Source organism: Salmo salar, chromosome ssa03 (genome assembly GCF_905237065.1).
Source record: "Salmo salar chromosome ssa03, Ssal_v3.1, whole genome shotgun sequence".
Lineage (NCBI taxonomy): Eukaryota > Metazoa > Chordata > Actinopteri > Salmoniformes > Salmonidae > Salmo > Salmo salar.
The window spans coordinates 39,657,364-39,668,026 of NC_059444.1; the positions used below are offsets into that span (position 1 = coordinate 39,657,364).

Here is a 10,663-nt window from a genome sequence, read left to right on the forward strand (position 1 = left end):
TGGCTTACATTAAGACCTATATGCTGTTCAGTCAGCTCCTGGTCAGACTTTTCCAGTGGATGACTTTGCGGTGAATGGGCCAACTCAAACGGACCAGCTAATGTTTTTCAAAGACCAATGTTGGCTAGGAGAAGTGTCAACCCCCAAGCCATTGTAGATGACAATGTAGTAGTTTAATAATCAACACAACCCCTATCTATATATATATATATATATATAAACCAATCACTTACCATGTCACCGCTGATCTTACTATACAGATAACACCCCATGTTACACAGACCTGTCTGTCCATTTCTGAACAGTTCTACATTTACAATGCAAAATGATGGGTGTTAGCACAAAGAGCTTGTATTGTGACGTTTCTGCTTATTGTAAATGACTTTAAAATAAACTCTAGAGCTTCTACTGCTCTTTCCACTGCTAGAGAGCCAAATGGCATGTGTTATGTTGCACTGTGGAGGGAGAGCTAATGTTCTGTTTTCATATTTTGCTTTGGACCTGTTTAACCAAATGCAAGGCTTCTGAATGTCATTTTCACATCACAGGATCATGAGAGCCGAGTGTGTCACTGATAGTGAGAATGTATCACTTAACTACAAATACTTTAACTACAATAACCTACTGTCTTCTACTACACATATACACACACTGATGTATGCTCAAGCACAAAAGGGCACATGTGAGATGAACACGCATGCATGCATGCATGCCAACACATCTCCGTGGAGACAAACAAAACACCAGTGCATGAAAGGAAAATTAACTTCATCATGCCAGCACACATCTCTTTGATGTTACCAGTTATGGGACATCTTGTTTTTCTTATCTGAATACCTAATTAATGAATTGTGAACATTTATTTTTCAAAAGGCTTGTGAAGACAATATTTAACCAATATGAATGTAGCCTGTACACAGAATTCGCATGAGAATTATTTTCTAACTTATCATTATGCTTTGTCAAGGATTAAGGTGGGTTGGAATGCAGCCTGGTTGTGAACTGCTTCCTATTAAAAAGGCATTTGTCACAAACTGCCTATTCTTTATTCTGTTATCCTCCATTACCAAAACATATGACTCAATGACCACATGTAAAAAGACACCGTTCTTCCTAAACCTATGTACAAGCTGCCAACTGAACTGTAATGCCTCCCCATCTGAGAGCGTTGTTAGGCTGCTGTATGCACGCCCATCGTTCATAGCCTCTAGCCAATGAGTATCTACTGCCACTATGTGGTGGAATGAGAACTATAATAAGGCATCTACTGTAAGGGATAGTTCACACATATTTTTAAAAAGTTACGTTACCTTGCCCTGAAAGCAGTCTATGGACATCCATGCTTCGGTTTTGTTAACCAAGCCAGTCAACCGCTAAATGTAGCATTTTCACACCAAATTAGCATTCCTATCAAGTCGAAGGGGTGGTGTAGCTCACTAAAATCTTGCGTAATTTGTTCAGATATGTTTACATAGGTTGTCCATGAGTAGCTCACTGATTTGGTTGGAAGTTTGGAATGCAAGGTAACCACACAGCCATGCAGTATTCCAACCATAAAAAGTTGAGAAAAAACAAAATCACAATAGGGTTATTGTTTTACAGTAAAAAAATGAAACCAAAAACAAGATTTTATTAAAGAAGCATAAAAAATAAAACTCTTGATACATTTCTCAACCGTCAAGACAGCTCAAATTATATGCATATATTGTTCCGGCTCACGGTTAAAAGGTCCATAAACTTTAAAATAAAATATATTTCAATTTTAAAATTTCTTCAATAATTTTTCTAATTTTGTTATAAATTGCCTACATGTTGTACACAGGAAATAAAATAAAAAAATATGGAAAATAAAACATTTTGAAGTAATAAAAAGGGTCACATTATTGTCTGGGATATTTAGGTAAGCAAATAAATTGTAAAAATAAAGTGTAAAGTTTTATTTCCTCTGAAAAATTATTTGCTAATGCCTGATGGCTTAAAGACATGCACATGGTTAACCTACAAATAATGTTACATGTTTTTAAAGACTACAACTTCCTTAAGTCTGGTAACTTTTTGAAAATGAGATCCCATTGATTGTATTCAGGGTATATACACAAGTCAGGCCTGAAACCTTGTTTGCTGACGTAACATTTTGGTTCTGCGTTAAAGGATTAAAGCAAAATAGGAAGGCGAAGTTCCAGGGGGAGCGGCTTTCCCAGATGGGAGCGGCTCCCCCTGGATCCACCTTTGTCACAAAAAGGTCAGAGGTCACTCCTTAAGGAGCCTCTATAAACCCTGTTTTCAAACCTTCATGGGGTGGTGGTCAGGGGTTAAATTCAGCGAAAATAATCTGCAGTCAATATGAGAATATTCTGTACCCTTTAACTGTTCATGCTACTGTACATGACCTGGTGAAACAACCAGACCAGAACCACCTGGCAAATTCAACTCTGGACATTTTAGTGACTGAGAAGTCATGGGCAGCTCTGGAAAAGGGCCTTTAAGATTGACACAACAGTCATAGTTTATCTGTTACTTTAAAAGACTTGAGTCTGCAGGAGTAGAGAAAAACTATACTAAAAACATTTAAAGTCAGACCCAGCAGGGACGGGTTGCCAGTTTACACAGATCCCTCCCACGTTGAGGGGAGAGAGAGAGCAGGGTCAGGGTTGCCAGTTATACAGTTAACTCCTAAAAGAAGAGGGGGAGAGGTGCTGCCGTAGAAAACGGTATCTGTTTCAGTAGTGAGTTGCACCATTATAGTCTTCAGTGAAATATGACTCCCGGTCAGCCAGCTACTAGATCCACATCTGTGGACATGAAGGGCCATTCAAGTAGGGAGCATTGCGGTGTAGTTAAATGTGGAGGGTCGATTATTCGATTACAGACTAAGACGTCAAGCCGCTGTCCCCTTCACTTGACGAACTAATTTAGTCAGGCATCTCACAGACAGATGTTGTTTGTTAAAAAGTAGCCCGGCTTGACCCTCAAGCACAGACTATACTTGAGCTCTGTAGCAATGTGAACTGCCTGTTCATTCTCTTAAAAAAAATAAAAAAAAAAACTTATAAATTCTGTTTAATTGTCAGACACCAGATAGGTGCAATGAAATGTGTTGCTTTACAGGGTCAGCCATAGTAGTATGTTGTCCATGGAGCACATGAGGGTTAAGTGCCTTGCACAGATATTTTTTTTCACCTTGTTGGCTCGGGTATTCGAACCAGCAACCTTACGGTTACTGGCCCAACACTCTCACTGCTAGGCTATCTGCTGCCCTGCATCCTTTCCTTCTCACTCCCTGAAGGTAGTCACTGATCTGAAGTGACATTATTGAGAAAAGTCCAGTAGGAAGCTGCTTTCACCTGTCCACACATGGTAGATCAGTGGATAGTACCTGAAGGTGTGAGGGTAGAAAGGGATGCTGCATTTGAAAAGTATTGGAACAGAGCCTTCTGTTCATTCGTTCACAGGCGATGGACATGACTGAGAAGGACTGGTGCTGACAGGGTTGACCAGTGTTCTATAGACGTAGACCAGAGAGAAAAGAACAAGCAACACATTCTGCAGCTGTTGGGGTTTGAACACAGAGTGTCTGGAAGCCCTGGATGAACTAGCTATTAGCTGCCATATTGGATAAGTTGATTATTCTCGCTGTTGTTACTGGTGAGAAGGTAAACATCTGAAAATGTAGTGTGTGTGTGTGCGCAAGGAAGCCCTTTTTCCTCTCCCATTCATTGTTTTGATTTTGTTTGCCATGGCCTGTCTGACTCTAGGAGTAGATCCACATGTACGTTCAGAGGGCTGCATATAACAACCATGTCATAGGAGGTGGGGGGGGGGGTCTAATAACATTACAATGTGTCGCTCAGGGCAAAGAAACAGCTCATTCGGATGCCCCTAATACTTGGGGCGGGCCACCTCCCCTTAACCAAGACCCCTATTGGACGAGACATTCCTGTGTGTGACTTCAAGACCCATCTTATCCTACTCGACGTCAATGCAGTTCAGAGAGTAGGGAGTCAGGGGCAACATGGGCCACATACTTTACAGTCAAAAGCCAAAGACCCATTTTAAAAAATACATTAGCTCTCCAAAGCAAACTGTAACAGAGGATCTGAGTGGACTGGGTTATGGATGGCTCGGTGTCTACACTGAGCTCCACAGGGGGAAGAGAGAGTGGAAGAATGGGGCCAGAAATTAGACTGGAACTATTGAAGGAGAGCGATTGGGTGGAGAGGGAGAGAGCGAGAGAGGGGTTGAGAGAAAGAAGGACCAAGGGGGACTGAGTAACTGACCTCTGGCATTAGTTCTGATATTCCTTAAATAACTTAACACCATTGTATTATTCCTATACTAGCCATTAAAACCACAACATTGGATATCAGTTTTTGAACAGTATAAATACCTTAAGTGTTTCAGTCTTCATAAGATCTAGGAGAGGGCCTTCTGGCGTGTTTTTGTCTGATAGGTGTCTCTGTGCCTGTTTTAAAGTCAGTTCCAGGCTCATACCAAAGCATTTCCTTAATTGTCACTATACTAGCTAGCAAGAGAAACCTAGTCAGTTGTACTGAAATGTGCCTTCCGCATTTAACCCAACCCCTCTGAATCAGAGAGAGTGGAGAGATGGCGAGAGAGAGCTGAAAAGAAAGAACAGGAGAGAACTCAGAAGACCAGAAAAACAGCGTTTTGCATCCTGTCAAAGAACATCGAAAAGGAAACTGAGTAGAAAAGTGCAGGCCTAGGCAGCTCCGTCGAAAAATATCTGCTATTAAGTACAAAAGTGTCAAAGGAAAAGGCTTGTGAGAGAAGCAGGCAGAGATATCTGAAGAAAAAGAAGCGAGAGAATGAAACTATACAGACAGCCTGGCAACCTAGAGGCTGAGCTAGATCAGGCCTGAAGGCTGGTCCAGGTCAGAACGAAAGCCAGAAGAAAGATAAGACACTGGTTTCCTTCCACACAAGTCCACCGTGAAACCTCCTGATCCCACCATATTGTTTCTGCAGTCCGCAGAACCAATCAAAATCAGTCAGTCTGGAAATATTTTCATTATTATTATTGTCATAATTATTATCATTAAATCAACATCCGTATAGTGTCATATTTCTAATATTGTAATCATTGTGGTCCATCATATGTGCAGAGAAGGTCGTTGGTGTCCATCCGTCCCGCCACAGTTGATGGTCCACTGCAGTTCTCTCGGATAGTAAGACTGTAAATTTCAGTTTTTTTAAGATGACACCCCTACCCCTCTCGCCCCCTCCTCAGTCCCCATACCATCCCTTGTCTTCGGGTGGGTGAGGAGGGGCTATTAGGAGAAGATACGGATGCACTGTGTGGCAGTGGTATGGCAGACAGGGCACTCGGGCTCAGCGGACTGGCAGATCTGTCCGGCACAGTCCATGCAGAACAGATTGTGGCCGCATGGCACCAAAGCCGCTGTCACCTCGCTCTCAAAGCACACAAAGCAGTCCCTGCTCACGCCCCCTGGCCCCATGCCAACCAGACCTCCAGCACCTGCCGCGGCCTTCAGCCGGCCCAGCATGCCAGAGCCCAGGCCAACGCCGCTGCCCCCGCCCTCTGAATCGGTGGGAGAGCCTCCGGGCAGGGAGGAGGCTGAGCAGGAAGAGTAACCGGTGGATGACCCTCCGGAGCTGGAGCTAGATGCTCCAGAGAAGGACCCTGCACCGGCACCGCCCGACTGCAGCCAGGAGAGGGTGCTGAGTGGGTCACTCTGGGCCCGACGGGCCAGTGGATGATCCAGGGGTCCCACCACTGCGTCGGGGGGCAGGGTGGGGGACAGGCGGGGGGTGATGGCACCGCCACTCAGGCCGCTGCTGTTTCTGCGGAGAGGCTGCTTCTGAGAGGTGCCTGGGATCTTCCCTCCTCCTCCGTTGACAAAAGGGGCCCAGATGTTGGCAGCGCTGAACTCAAAGCCCAGCTCCTCAGAGGGGAGGCCTGGGGTGGAGTCACCCCCGAAGGTGAACCCCCCTCCTCCGCCGGCATTACTGGAGCTAGTGCTGAATGGGCTGGTGGGGCTACCTCCCTCGGTGGCCCTCCTGGGGGCGCTGTAGCTCTCAGAGCCCATCCCTCCGTTGTGTTGGTGGTAGGAGGCCGAGGAGGACAGCTTCCTCCCAGACGATTGGTGAATGGCCATGGGGAGCGGGGGTGGTGGAGGAGGCGGCGGGGGTGGAGGGGCAGGGTGGGGGTTGTTGGCCCGAGCCCAGAGAGCGGCACCCAGCCCCCCAGCCAGCGAGCCCAGGCCCTCTAGGCTGACGTCAGTCCCATTAGTGTGGAAGTCGTTGTCTCCCTGGAGGTCCACAAAGGCCCCAGTCCGCAGGGTGATGTGCGTCTCAATCTCCTCCCGGGCTCGGTCCACATTCTCAGGCATGCCCGTCACCTCGAACACGGGGTCCTTCTCCCTGCTGGGCGTCACGATGTAGGTGTGAGTCTGCTGCTGGATGCGCTTGATGGTCGCCCCCTTGGGCCCCACCACTAACCCCACCACACGATACGGTACCCGCACCTGCACCAGGGAAGGAAATACTTAACAGTGAGAGTTTTCCAGACCACTGACCTGGCCAGGAAAAACTGTCAAGGAGGAATTACATAACTATAAAAACTGGTGATGAACCATGCCATTTACTGGCAGAGCAGTAAAGCAATTGGCAAGAACTGGCATTTAAATGGAATTGAACAGTCGTGCAGTAAGTGTATGAAAGTAGACGTTAGACGTTATCATGACCTCTACTTTATCTATTCAAAGAAGAGACATTTTAGCCAACAGATATTTGTATATCTCCACAGGTGCTTGTGACACTGACTACTGGCCAAGGCTCCCTTGTCGTAAAATAAAGATGACCTTCTCAACGGAACTGGTTGAATAAATGATAAAACAAACAGCAAATTAAAATGTTTTATCTCCTACTGTGATTGTCATACCTGTATAGTGGTCTGTCCAGGCAGGTGGGGGGGTCCAGGGAGCGCTCCCCCTGTCCCGGGTGCTCCTGTGCCCGTGGCCCCGGCCTTGCAGCGGGATGCCCGGATCATGGAGAAGTGCTCGGCCGCAGAGACGATCTCCCGCTTGGCCATCTCCACGTCCTCCCTGCGCCCTGTAACTATGAACACGGGCTCCTCGCCTCTCACTGGGGTCTTTATGTAGGTGTTGGTCTTCGCACGCAGTGCCTTGATCTTACAGCCTGGGACAGAGAGGGGTGGAAGGGTGAGGAAGAGTGCATATATATATATATATATATATATATTTTATTTTTTTTTTATTTTTTTTGGTCAGTTGAGAATTAATCATTCAAATAAAATACAATTTTATTGGTCACAGACGTTTAGCAGATGTTATTGCGGGTGTAACGAAATGCGTGTGTTTCTAGCTCCAACCGTAATATCTAACAATACAGACAAATTGAAACTAAAGGAATGGAATTAAGAATATATAAATATTTGGACGAGCGGCATAGACTAAAATACAGTAGATAGAATACAGTATATACACGATGAGTAATGAAAAATGTCAACATTTATTAAAGTGACTAGTGTTCCAATTATTAAAGTGGCCAGTGATTTCAAGTCTATGTATATAGGGCAGCAGCCTCTACGGTATTCATTATTCTCATAATGGGAATTTAAGTGGAAAGTATTGGTTGTGCATAAACTATGTGAAAATGAATTATATAATTGAAACAATATATACAGTGACTAACTTTATGGGGCATGCAACTTCCATATTTGAATTTATGTATACACCCATTGAATCCTGATGAATAGAACTTATAAATGCCTCGTGAACTTAGTTCAACTGTCACACTCAAAGAGAACCCAAAATATACGTTTATTTTACTCCAATGTTTAAACAAATTACATGAAAACCAACATCGTTAAAAGTAAAATGTTGATATCACGGATGGTCTGTCCTTGCTCCTATAGCCCTGTCTATGAATTTGAGTGTGGTTACACTGCTACACTGTTCCTTTAAATATGAACGGTTTACTCTCACCCACCAATGGGGTGCTGAGTGTGTGATGTCATTCTGGGAGGCAGAAAGCATGGCATTTTCAAACAAAGAGAACAATGCAATAACGTTGCCACAACTGCGCCAAGCATAGACACTGTGTGTATGCAAACTAGTAGTGAATATTGAGCTAAGTGTGCGGAGATAAATAGGTGGATTTTGAAACCAGTCGAGAGCGGGGAGAGGGGCTGGATGCGGGGCGAAAACACCGCCCAATTCCGTGTTCTGTGCATCGGACCTCCCAAAAGCCACGCATTGGGATTGAGCAAAACTATATAGAAATGACAAAATCTACTTTTAACGTTGACCTCAATGTAAACGCCAGGCCTATTGTTTACATTTGTGAATTGAGGCCTACATATAGCTAAATCAAAATTATTCGACAGGTTTCTTTTGTTTGGTGCCGGCTGCTAGACATGTCCGGACCGACAATCTGCTGCTTTGTCTGACCCTGTCCCACCCCTCCCCCTACTCGTATTCCATACACACAACATCTTTAGTTGTCTCAACACTTGTCAGGACATGCAGATTAGGCTAGTAAGTCATTCTTGATCTAAATGTATTATGAAGCGCTTAAACAACATCCACTGTACACATCAAGGCCAACTCTGAATAACACCAGCCGGCGCTGATAAACTTATGAGATATCTCACCATCCAAACAAAGGAAGGCAGTCCTATGCATTCATGTGGTTATGAGAGAGGTAGTTGGTAATGGCTAGACCCGAAACATCTATAACTACAATACCTTATGAATTAGCTAGCTACGGCCAAACCACATTGATAAACAAAAGTGGAAAACACAGAATTCTTACCCTGTCTTCCCACTATTTCAGCAACGTGTTCTGAGCTGGGCACAGGTACGCATTCGGTCATGTTGACACTCCTCTTGCGATTGCAGAGAACAGAGCTTTGTTCACCGAGCATGGGGTGAGAGTGCGGGCCAGTCATGTGGTACCCGCCCGATCCATAGTACTCTGGAGACGGGGAGCAGGATGTCGGGGAGTCCCGGGAGCCTCCTTGGTGCTCCAGCATCTGCAGATCGACATAACCGCCGTTGGAATTCCCGGAGCACGGTCCCTGGTTCCCGTCGAGCGTGTCAACGAGCCCCCCACCACCGCAGTCCACCTTCTCCAGGGCCATAAATGACAGCTGGTCCAGGGCGAAGCGGAGCGCATCCTGATGGTCCTCTTCCCGGGACTCCTGGTCAGTCTCTCGCGGCAGGCTGACCCCGTTGTGCTGGCTGCTCACTACCATGTCGTGGTCCATAATCTCGGGGTGGAATAAGGGGCTAGGCATAGTCCACGAGGATGAACATCAGATCTTGGGGCGTCTGTGTGTAAAGCGATCTTTTCTAGGAAATTGACACAACAAAGGGAGTTTCAGCACAAAACGTGTTGCGCCAAGATACGTTTTAGAAAACACAAATTAAATGCACTAAAAGTTATAAAACATATCTGATGTCATATAGTTCGCTAGTTTCATAAATAGGTTAGTGTGTTGCTCCACTTGGGCGACGTCTCCTTCAACCCTTCTCCTATCCTGCTTTGTCTGTGTGTTGTTGCATTCTGTCTCACTGTGTGGCGAAAATAAAGCTTGGTTCTTGTTGAAATATGCATCATACAATATTCACACTCACTGACCAAAACAAGAGTATTTTATTGTGTCTATTCAGACCGTCTCATCCCGAAAAGGGAGCATCACATTTGGAAAACCGGTAATCTGCTAGCAAACTAGCTCCACACAGTTGAGTCTGTCACGTTGTCGTCCCCTTTGTTTGGGAGTACCACAGCTAGCTGGCTAGTGGAACAAAAATACTTAAGTTCAATAATACGTCTAAGCCAAATACGTGTATTCTATATTTGAATAAAATATCACAAAGTTACTTTACCTTTTGGCTACCTCCCAATTGTATGGAGTTCCTCTCTTTTGATTCTTGAAGGAATGATGAGTGGCTACCAGTGCTCTAATGCTAACTAGTAGCTAGCTCGCTAAATTGGGGGCGTTGGAGAAAATGTTTAAAAACGAAAGAGAAGGGACAGGCTGTTGATACAATTCTATTCCAGACGAATGTCGAGGTCATTTAACGGCCCGTCAATCTTTGCATCGATTCGTAGTCTATCATTATATTCCCATGCAGACACCTCCCGACAATTGTATCTGGATATTTATCCCGGCTGTTCCCTGGTCCGCCGCCTTTGTCTCGCCAGGCGCACGCCGCTCTGCCTGTCTCGCACACAGAACTGACGTCAGTCGCGACACAACAATGGGTTCAAAGGCCACGCAACACAGAAGCGCTTCACCGCAAGCGTGCTAGCCTCACAGTCACGATCGATATTATTGTTACTGTGGTACATTTTTATAATCGGAAATTGATAAAGCAAATGAGTCATTTGATGGTTCCATGTCAGATCTTTTGATAAGTCTTGGGAAATTGGCAGTTTTGGATGCTATGGTGGTGTGGTATCACAAGGTTGGTTGGATTATTGGGAGAAAGGTCATTTAGAATGTCCCCAATCAAAACCTAGAACTCAAAAAAATTATTCAAGGGTAGCAAACAGTTAAATATCACCAACTATGTTTAAAGGTCTAGAACGGAACAATGTCCCTGTTACTTATTGTGTGGGTGCCTGTCATCCCCTTGGCATTGACCAAATGAGA

The 10,663-nt window shown here is 45.0% G+C and overlaps 1 protein-coding gene across 1 annotated transcript; it reads right to left on the reverse strand.

The window, feature by feature from the left end:
- Positions 1–1,610: 1,610 nt before the first annotated feature.
- LOC106600003 (RNA-binding protein MEX3B) lies at positions 1,611–10,296 on the reverse strand. The gene is made up of 4 exons (XM_014191338.2): positions 9,894–10,296; positions 8,818–9,356; positions 6,923–7,179; positions 1,611–6,506 (listed from the first exon to the last, which is right to left on the reverse strand). The coding sequence occupies exons 2-4, from the start codon at positions 9,299–9,301 to the stop codon at positions 5,292–5,294; spliced, it is 1,956 nt and encodes a 651-aa protein (XP_014046813.2). The 5' UTR covers positions 9,302–9,356; positions 9,894–10,296; the 3' UTR covers positions 1,611–5,291.
- Positions 10,297–10,663: the final 367 nt, after the last annotated feature.

Bases quoted from the DNA above. Each gene is read 5' to 3' on its own strand.
- LOC106600003 (XM_014191338.2), bottom strand. From the start codon at position 9,301: ATGCCTAGCCCCTTATTCCACCCCGAGATTATGGACCACGACATGGTA. The intron at 7,180-8,817 runs GTAAGAATTCTG...TCTCTGTCCCAG, and splicing joins TGAAATAGTGGGAAGACAGG to GCTGTAAGATCAAGGCACTG. The intron at 6,507-6,922 runs GTATGACAATCA...TCCCTGGTGCAG, and splicing joins CTGGACAGACCACTATACAG to GTGCGGGTACCGTATCGTGT.